The sequence below is a fragment of the Bactrocera latifrons genome, unplaced genomic scaffold, assembly GCF_001853355.1.
Source record: "Bactrocera latifrons isolate USDA-ARS-PBARC rearing strain unplaced genomic scaffold, ASM185335v1 scaffold_138, whole genome shotgun sequence".
Taxonomy (NCBI): Eukaryota; Metazoa; Arthropoda; class Insecta; order Diptera; family Tephritidae; genus Bactrocera; species Bactrocera latifrons.
In genome coordinates this window covers 39,778-50,758 of record NW_017534830.1, presented here as the reverse complement: position 1 = coordinate 50,758, position 10,981 = coordinate 39,778, and the positions used below count along the sequence as shown (strand labels likewise).

The following is a 10,981-nucleotide window of genomic DNA, read 5'->3' as shown; positions in this document are numbered from 1 at the left end:
AAAATGGCGGAAACCGAAAACCTATAAAATGTAATAACTAAGCCATAAATAAAGATATTAAAATAAAATTTGGCACAAAAGATCGCATTAGGGAGGGGCATATTTGGACGTAATTTGTTTGGTAAAGTGGGCGTGGCCCCGCCCCCTAATAACTTTTTTGTACATATCTCGAAAACTACTATAGCTATGTCAACCAAACTTTACAGAGTCGTGTCTTTTAGGCATTTCCATATACAGTTCAAAAATGGAAGAAATCGGATAATAACCACGCCCACCTCCCATACAAAAGTTATGTTGAAAATCACAAAAAATGCGTTAACCGACTAACAAAAAACGTCAGAAACACTAAATTTTACGGAAGATATGTCAGAAGGAAGCTGCATCCAGGCTTTTTTTTTTTAAATTGAAAGTGGGTGTTGCGTCGCTCACTTATGGACCAAAAACTACATCTCAGGAAGAACTCAACCGATTTCAATGAAATTCGGTATATAATATTTTCTTAACACCCTGATGACATGTACCAAATATGGGTGATATCGGTTCACAACCACGCCTGAAATCTCGATTATCACTTTATCATGCGAGAGAAAGTGTTCGGTGACACCCGAACTTAGTCCTTCCTAACTTGTTAAATTTAATTTTTATTGTTTTCGTGTTTTGCATGACAAATTTATGGCATTTCGAAGGATTCTTTATACTACAAAATATTATTCTCCATTATATTTTTACATTTATTTTCAAACATTTTGTTCAGCTTTTTCTAAAGTTTTCTAAATATTCGATATAATATGTGTGAATACCTCTTAGATTAGCAGATCGATTCCTTTAGGGATCTCATTTAGATAGCTTAGAACGTCGGTCCGCTACGTTGTGTTACTTAAAATTCCTATATAATGGATCGAAGGAAAATTAAAAATCGACAAAGCTCTTTGAACTGTCAGAAAGATCAGAAAATGTCAGTTTTGACTATGTCTTCTGTTTTGCCAAAAGTAAGACTGCCGATATGTATCATTCTCAGTTTTGCAAAAGTTGGGAAGTGGAGGAGAAAGTGGCTGGATGTTTCCACCTCACCTTGTCGACACAAAGTTGACAAGTGATTGGATGTCTGTATAGATTTTTAGCCTTACTGCACGAATGCTTGCTGGACAATGTCTACTATTGCGGTAGATGAAGTAAATATGCTGCGTTCTATTCTAGGTCRAAATGATTTTGCAGTAGCACCGGATCGCATCGACGTTCAGCACTTGCTAAGCACACGCAAGGTCCATTGCTCCAGTGCTAAAGTGCAAGGACCCAATAGAGATCTAACTCGGTCCCCTTCCAATGTCAGCGGTCATGGGTGCTTCCTCTGATTAGTTCGYCGGTTAAAGCTAAGATTGACSSAGAGCTACTTACAGAACTAMCCTACTATCTTCGACCCATCCAGGAAAGAGCTCACTATGCCTCTTCTTCAGCGACTCCTCCTCATCCACACATCCCTCGTCGGTTTGTAAACAGAGAGAAAACCGGCTCGAATAGCCGCTGCAACGCAGTGATCCAAGTTTTCTGGAATGCAGTTGAAGTAGCAGAGAATTCGGGCGTTACAATAAAGTAATCGTTTTTCAACCTACCCGAGTCTTCGAAAGACTTCCGTTGAAAAGGCMTGATGGAGAAGAACCTGGCTACATTTGCAATCTTCAATTGGTGCCATTCAGCGTTACAAACTCGGCTAAAAGCGGTGTCGGTCTACGACAATAAAGAAGAATAGTCTTCGAAAGAACTCTTTACAAGAAATATTAAATTTTCGTAATATTTTTAGTGTTCAGTGAATTGTATCATGCTTTCAGTCTTAGCTCCTAGCTTTTCCATGCTCTTTCTTTCTTGTCTCATCTATATTTTCCGCACAACAGCTCTCCTCAGCAAACGTCACATAACCTAAATTCTGGGTTAAAATACAATTTATAAAACAAATGCGCTTTGAAATTACCTAATACCGGCAATAATTAGAGTATAAGTGTGACTGTCTCGATCCAAATTTACATATTTGCTTACATACATATGTACATACACYGCACTTCGTGCTATGTAAATACGGTTATACAATATCAAAAGCATCAACAAAATTAGGCCTCTTCGATTCATGAACTGGCTGGAAATGAAAGCGAAAGCCTTTGTTTACGAAAATGAGGCGAACAAGAACATTGAAACTCGCTGTTAATCATATGCTAATTGAAATGATGTCAAAGTCATTAATACATTTGTGTCTGTCGTTCTGGTGCTAAGCAGCAACGCTGGGCAAGGCGTCTAGATTTGCGCTTAGTCAGCGTAAAGCGGAATGAATATACATATTTACATATATGTATGTAGCTATATACAGTTGTAAATGTAATAAAAGTTTGTATTTGTTATTACGAAAAGGGCTTCTCAGTTCACGGTTTCTCCTTTAACTCATTTTAATGTGCTTTTTATTATAAATATTCCTAGTTATGATTAATTTTACGACTCTCATTTGATATTATTTCCAAGCGAGACTCTTAGGCTGCTCTGAGACTGCCTCTGGTTTAAAGCAGAAAATTGTTGGAATATTTTTTGAGAAAGTAAACTTTGTAAGTTTGTTTTTATAACCTGAGCAGGCTAAATTAAGTGTGCCAGATTTACTCGTGCGATTCACTCAAGTCACTAAATTTGAGATTTCAAATTAGGTGACGATTTTTGAGATTTGAGCTGATTTTGCTATTCTGTAAGTGACAGTCACAATATCTATTACATTTCATTATTCAGAGATGTTTTTACACTTGAATGAAAGTAAATATGCCGATAACAAATATTAAATTTTCTGGTTACAGAATCCCGCTATTAGTTTTATTAGAGAGATAACTGACAGTTAAGTTTTAAAAATAGTTTCGGGCAAGTGATTCCCGCGGTTGTCTCTTATACACATCTAGATGTGTATAAGAGATTGCTCAAATAGAGACTAGAGACTGGTTACAGAATCCCGCTATTAGTTTTATTAGAGAGATAACTGACAGTTAAGTTTTAAAAATAGTTTCGGGCAAGTGATTCCCGCGGTTGACTCGTATATATGCCAACCGAGAAACCTCAATTTTCGACTAGATGTGTATAAGAGACAGCTCGTATATATGCCAACCGAGAAACCTCAATTTTCGACTACTGATTACACAATTTATGGCCGCATATCAGCAATAACACGTCGAATATKCTCTTCCAAGGAGTCAATCCTCTCGGGCTTATCTGCGTTGATAATACGTTGAGGCTAACGTGACGTGAGCTCTCTCCAAAAGCTTCCTTCAATAAATTGAATGTTTCATTGGCGTATGGCATGTAGCACCGTCTTCTTTGAACAAAAGGTCGTCCACATCTTCCAATTTTTGAAGGAAAAGTTCCCCATTGACTGTAATATTATGGCCGGCACACAGAGCACACCGAACATAGACCTTTTGAGAATGAAGCGGTKACAACAATGGCTTGTGGATTAGCATCACTCCAAATGTGACAATTTTGTTTATTAACGCACCTTTTCGACCCTAGGCAAGCTTTTTCGCTGAACCAAAATTTTCTTGCGAAAATCGGAATCGATGCATATCTCTTTTTGGACCCATTTACCGAGCGTGTTTTGCTCTTGACCATCATTCATCGACAATTCTGGCATGAGTTCGAATTTCAAAAAATCAAACAAATCAACATCTTTCCGCAAAATCGTTTAAAAAGTGGATGGACACCGCTCCAATTGTAACGCGTCTTGGCAGATTGAATCATTCGGGTTTAGTATGTTCCACAGAAGCAATATTGTCCTCGGTGCGCACTGTAAGACGTCTCTGTGAGTGCGCATAATCCTCTAGAGAAAACGTGGTTCGAAATCGATCCATGGTTGCTCTAATTACCGACACTGATGGGCAATTATGTCCGCCGAATATTGAACGAACCAAACCAGTATTTTAGTAATAAATTAACACTACATGCAAACTTGGTTTCGGTGTAAGTCTGTTCAGTATGGAGTGGCAAACTGTAGAATAATTATAATCGAATAAAAACTTACAGCGTTGTTTACATTTGTTCTGACAAAAGACAGACAATAGATATGCATATGACTCAAGTGTTAAATGATAATCAGTTCTGACCCACTGCTAAGCGCCATTATGCCACTTTGCATTGTCGTTATGTAAATAAGTTGGCAGTAATCATATGTTCTATAGTGTTGAATAACGCATTAATTACATTTACATACAAACAGTTGTAATGAAATCATTTCCGTTTTGGAGTGGCCCACTCCGTTGTGGTGGGGGAAATGACGGTGTTTTATTGTCACATAAAAATTGTGTCCAAATGCCGAAATTGGCACGAACAGTTTTGTTTCTGCTTTTTTAAATTGTATTTTAATGGTTTTAAAATGACTTTTGATTACCTTTTCGTTTTCTGTAAATTATTACATATATATCTTTATGAAGATAATGGTTAATAATGCRAAATGTCACATAAATTGTTGAAATTCTTATTAATATTAATGAATATATTATTTGTAAAGAACTAACGATGTCAAGTGAATGATTTATGGCAAGTCCATTATACAGTGTTGTGCAGAAAATATGTAAGTGTGTCATCTACTAATACAGTAGTATTATTTAATTGGCGTGAAGCAATTAGAATATCAGAGCAATCTGGCCAATACAAAAAAGTACTTAGAAATTGTAAAATAATGCGCAAAAAATTTAATCATTCATCAATATTTATTTCCTCGTCTTCAAAGTAATCTTCAATAGATGTAATAAACTTATACTCTTTTCATGACCACTTGTTTCGGTTTTACGCCCTCGATCGACTGAAAWTAGGTTCAACGAAGCGGCAATYTCAATTTGGGTAACAAGAGAAAATCACTCGGAACCAAATCTGGTGAATACAGTRTTTGGTCGAYGGTATTSATTGCGTTTWTCGATGGTACATTATCATCGTGTTCTTCCACAATATCGCCATGCTTTTTGAGCGTCTTTGGCATGGTTTTTTCGGTTTCGGCTCGATTTTTTTCCTTCCATTCCGTTGATTGTTGACTTGTTTGCATGTGAAACTCATAAACCCATGTCTCATCGGCGGATATAATGCTCTCCATGAATGTGCGATCGGAATTCGCACGTTCAAGCAAAGAGACCTGTTATGGTACTCTTTTCATACCAAAAAATATTCACCAAAATCATTCAAACGGARTCTCGAGAGATAACTCTCTTGCCATCTCTCTAACACTTACTTGACGATACTTCACCCCATACTTCACTTTTTTAATATTTTCTTCAGTTGAAGAAGTTAAAGTTCGTCCAGAACGAGACAGGTCTTCAACGGTCTCTCGAAAAAACTGAATCACTGTAAGCCTGTTCCAACATTCGCAACGTTTCCSCAMACGAAATTTGSTTATGAATACAAAAATTGGGACAAATTCTTTCTACGATAATTTTATCCATTATAACGACGCACGACAACGCACTTCCGGGGTCTTTCTTGTCACAAAGTATGTTAAAAACTGATTCGTAGACTAACTTTTTTGAGTAAGGCTTGTTGGATTAATTGGTAACGCCCATAGAGATTACACTTAGACAGCTTAGAAGGCCGGTCCGTTGTGGTACCTAAAACTCCTTTAAAATTGATCTTAAAATCGTCATGAATCRAGAAAGTGCTTTGAGCCGATCACAATTATATTCAGGTGGACAAGGATAGGTGTTGCTGCCGTGATGTTTCAACCTCACTCTTGCAAAGGCTTGACAATGGAGGAGTAAGTGTCTGGATGTTTCCACCTCACCTTYGTCCATACAAAGTTGACAATTRACTGGATGTGTAATTGGATTTTCAGCTTCAAAACATAAATGCCTATAGGACAATGCCCAGGAAGCACTTCTACAATTGCGACGGTTTAGTAGATCTCCTTCGTTCTATTCTAGACCAGATCTCGCAGTAAGAGCTAGTTGTCGACAGTTGCCAGCTAAGCGAACGTGGGGTGCATAGATCCAAAGCAAGGCGATAACAGAGATCTAACTATTTGCCCCTTCGATGTGACCGGAGTTCCAGCGATCAGTTAGTTCGTCGGCTTTTTAGTTGCCACTTAAACGAGTCTTAAGTAGCTTGATGCTATTTATAGTGAGGACAGATACTCCTTATCTGCCTTTGAGCGTATGGTTAGCGAACTCAGCTCGAGTATTGCCGCTCTGCTGTGAGAGTGAATGCTTACCTTTCACGAAGYTGCTGCACTTCGTAGTAGGACTTCTAACTCCACCTTAATGTCAGCCTCTTTCTTCTACCTGGAAAAACACTACTTAAAGTTTGATGCAGAACTTCTTACAGGAAACTCCCCAATCAATTCTCCCTCCTAGCTTCGTCCCATCCGTGAAAAAGCTCACTGCGTCTCTCCTCCAGCGACTCCTACCCATCAATATTGCTGGCTCGTCAACTCTGCAGTTTTGGGCGATTCTGTTCCTAAAAATTGTCTACATGGGKGCAGATTAGACAATAAAGTTATTTCCATTCAATTTTCAATCATATCGAATATAGGGTGGTTCGAAGATGATTTAATAAATTTGGACGTTGAGTAAAAATATGAAAATTTGGTACCAAAAATGTTTGTATTTGGATCATAACGCCGTTTAATACTCAAAAATCTAAATATTAACTATTTTCATATAAACATTTTTACCGCCTCTGTCCATGTTTTGCACAATACTGTATTAATAGATCTATTGATTGATATTTYATAAGCTTTTGGGGGCGATTTGTATTTGGWATGTATAGATAKAACCGTATATACATATACATATYTTCTTGCATAATTGAATAAGCCATCTCGCCTTTCCCTTGCCTCCTTAGTAGGCCGCTAAATAATCTCGCTAAGTGATTTTGGCCACAGAAGTTAAACAAATCCAAGCGAATGAGCGACAAAGTCGGTAAAATCACATCAAAAATGGATGAGCAAATAGCGAATCGAAGTGCTTAGCGACAGAACGAACAGAATAACTATGTGCAATAGAATATGCTAAGCGCTTTTATTTGATGTATATGCGCATTTGTATGTATGTATGTATGTATGTATGTATAAAAGCAATAAGTGCGTAAGCTTTTGTAAGCACAGCTGTGCAGATATTTGCTCAACTTTATTTTCGGTTAATATTTTTCTATGAAATCTTGGTTAATAATTAAGCGCTCGACTTTCCAACTGCATATAGATATCTGTAAATATATATATAAATATATGTTATGTCCTTATATAATTGATTAATTTTTTTCCATTTTTTCCAGTGAAAATACACAAACGAACGCATGAGCACAGCTAAAGCAGTCACGAATTGTCTCAAATCGACTAACGACGCCAATTTCTAACACTCAATAGAATTTGGAGATCTCTGTCTTTTAATTTATTCACAATTTAATTTTCTTGTTTTCATAATTTTACCCCGAAAAAATATCGGCAAGCCTGTAAAGGTACGCGCGCGCGCCACAAATACAAAATTTCAGTTTCAAGGAGTGTGGCAACACCTCCACTTCCAAGCATATTGCTTTACAGCAAATAATATTAACAACAACAACAACAACAACAACAACAGTGTAAATATGCGACGAATGCCAAAATTTGACTTGGCGTTATCAAGCAAAGCGTCGACGCTGCTGCTGGTGCTGCTGTGTGGGCTCGGCTGTCTGGGCTTTATACGCGCGGAGCGTGATTTCAACTTTAACGACTCGCAGGTATGTACTCGCTAAGTGATTGTTCGGTGTAATTTGCCGACTGCTATTGCTATGCCGACGTATTTGTCATTAGCTATGAAATTGAGTTTTATTCATTCCTATATCCTACAGTGTGCGCTAAAATATGTATACCCTTGTGAGATATGTTTTTCAATAATTTTTTTTTTGTATGAAAACCCACTAGTAAATTTTGAGAGGTTAGGTTAGGTTATTTTAAGAGGTCGATTCTAACATGGAACTCATTTAAACAGCTTAGAGAGGTCCTTGTGGTATATAAAATAATATAATGGATCATAAGACACTTATAAACCGCCAAAGCGCTTTAAGCCTATCACAAAATCTGGTAAAAAGCGTTGTTCTTTGCCTTTTCCTCACTTTTCTGGTTGTAATTGTGCGCTGTGAACGTTGGTCCTATGTGATAACCAAAAACTCCTAAAAATATTGTAGATAACATATTATACATATGTAGATCGGTGAAGGTAACCACAAATTTGTTAAATAGATCAATATCAATCTCAGCCAATACGCTAGTTTCGGCTAAGGTATCGAAAGATATTTCAATCTCAGTATGGCAAAATCTGCTCAATTGAGTAGAAAGCGACAAAAGGATTCTAGATCGCCTTCCTTTCCCTTTTCTTTTCCGTTTTCCTTTCCGTTTGAATCTATTCGATAGTCTTTAGACACAACGCCTACAATTGCTGTAATATTAATTTTGCAAGCATTTTAGGGGATTTCTTATGGTACACTCTGGGCCAGAAGGATCTCACGGCGGCACAAGTTGTTGTGGTTGTTGTTGACCAACGCATGCCGAGCACACTGGAGGTCCATAACACCAACGCTAAAGCACAAGAGCACAACCGGTTACCGAGTCGCTTGCAATCGGATGAAATTAGGCTAAGGGTATAACAAGACTTGTCACATACCATTTTTGTCGACAGTTAATTATCATGTAACTAAAGTGATGTTTGGAAAAAGCCTGCTCTCTTTATCAAAGGAGATAATGACATGGCTAATAAATTCAACGGCTTCTGAGTTACAAACTAGACTAAATGACTTTGCTTCCTCGACATTTGTAACAATCGAAATTTCTACGAACGGGGAACGTGAGTTGTTCTCAACTTCTTCTCAAAGCGTATATTAGTCAACTCACACACAAAGTAGAAGTGAACTCGTTGGAATCATGGATTGCATAAACTGGCTCTCCCGCTTATACTTTTAAGTGAGGAATCTTTTTCTGGTTTGTCACGTTTTAACCTCCTCTCCATCGAATTTGGGTCCATTAGAGGAGTTCTTTATACATCATAATTCTATATATCACCAGCCTTTCGATAGTTTCGGTGTAGAAATATTAATTTTTAGCCAAAAAGTGAAAATAGAGTTCTAATTTGTCTAAAGTTATTACAATTTGCAATAAATATCTCAGCTTATGAASTCAAATAGCTATTAGTAAAGGAGTGTATAGGAAGGCTGAATTGCCTATCAGTTTACAACCGTGTACACCTGATCTGGGTGCCGGCGCACAAAGAGGTAGTCGGCAATGAGCTGSCCGACGAACGAGCTAATCTGCGGAGGCCTTCACGATGATGGGGTCAGAACCATGAATTGCGGTGGCGCCCCACACCATAAAGGAGTTTTTTCGCACAGAGGAGAAAGTGGTGAGAGAACGGTACTGGCAGCAGATACCAGKGCGGCGCCAGGCTGGGTTACTACTGAGGGGTTAGAACCCGACAAGGTTTAGAGATATGATAAACCTCCCCGAGACAAATTCCATCTCATTGGCGCATTCTGAACACGGTATTGTAGGCTCCTTGTCCAACTTGTCTCTTGCGCAAATTACCGATTTTGCGACACGGAACAGGAAACTCCAGAACAACTGATTCTAGATTGGCCTGCAGTTTTGAGGCGCAGGCTCAAATASCAAGGTGCCATCTACGTTRACAGGGATTACATCACTTCAGTCGCACCATCAAGCTCCTGGAATTATTCAGAGTGCTGGGCAATGGTGACCATATCGGATATATGAGAGCTATTGTGGCCTCTAGTTCGCAATAGCCAAAACCTCAATTAAATTCTTTCTATAAATCTTTCTCCGCAAGAAGCTAGTTATTTGTCGAAACCGCTGATATCGGACCACTTTAGCATATAACTGCCATASAAACTGAACAATCGAAGTTAAGTTACTGTACCCKTATAGAAAAGYTTTTTTATTTTGACAAGGTGGCTGCACCAATTTGGCACGGAGTATTGCTTAAAGCAGTACCATCTCTGAAGAATTTGTTCAGATCGGATAACTTTAACATATAGCTGCCATATAAATTGAACGATCAAACTTAAGTTCTTTAATAGAATATTTTGTATTTGTGAAGGGTTTTATAGCCTCAGTACAACCGAAGTTAACTGTTTTCTTGTTTTTATTTGTGGATAATATTCTAGCTTCAGTGCAGCAGAAGTTGACTTTTTCCCTATTTTTTTGTGTTTTCACACATAAGTACGCGGTATACACATTTTCGACGCRGACTGTTTTTTTAATAACGATATATTATGTATCTATCTATGTATGTATGTATGTATTTTTGGTTACAACTAAGATTGGCTATTAGTGTTTCCTCAGATTTACAACTCCATTGCATTTTAGAGCAATCGCTGGTGCAACAAACATCAAACGGCCACGGAGAAGAGGGCTAATAGCTTTATAATTGTTTTTGTTTGTTTGTATGCTGTTTGTGTGTTTGTTTGCTGATTACCAAATATCTAAGYAAACAAAAGTGCATTATAGTGCTCTTCCAAGAATCAGCTTCCGTGTTCGAGGCACATGAAAATATTTGGAGTTCAACTTGTTAACATAAATTCACGTACGTACATGGATTCTAGTAGATTTCGCTTTTATGCACACATATACATACATATGTACATATATGTATATATCACACAAACACGTCATTTCTGCGTGCAGGAACTCCTTGTGCCGCAAAACCTACCTGGAAGACCACTCTRTTTTTTCCGATAATTAATTTTTTATTTCAGTAATTCTTTTTATTTTCATTAAATCTCAGCGCAAGCATTTAGATTTYTGTGTGTGCCTACTTTTTGACCTCTTCCAATTCTTATCGTCTCTATTACGTGTAATCTTATCAGGTCTTCCGTGGCTTTTATCATGATTTTTTGGTTTATTGTGACGCATACATATGTGTGTTATTTGTGTTTATATGTATGTATGTTTTGGTCTTGATTTAGACTACTCGTTTTGGGGTGCTTAAGTACCCAGTAC

At 37.7% G+C, this 10,981-nt stretch overlaps 1 protein-coding gene across 3 annotated transcripts in view; it reads left to right on the top strand.

Annotated features, from left to right (window-relative positions):
- Positions 1 to 10,981, top strand: part of LOC108965280 — a 70,137-nt gene that overhangs the window by 32,682 nt on the left and 26,474 nt on the right. For all 3 annotated transcript variants that reach the window (XM_018927574.1, XM_018927576.1, XM_018927575.1), the window contains exon 2: positions 7,270 to 7,713. In XM_018927574.1, coding sequence (XP_018783119.1) covers positions 7,582 to 7,713 — 132 coding nt within the window. In that variant the 5' untranslated portion in view covers positions 7,270 to 7,581. The remainder of the gene's footprint in view (positions 1 to 7,269; positions 7,714 to 10,981) is intronic.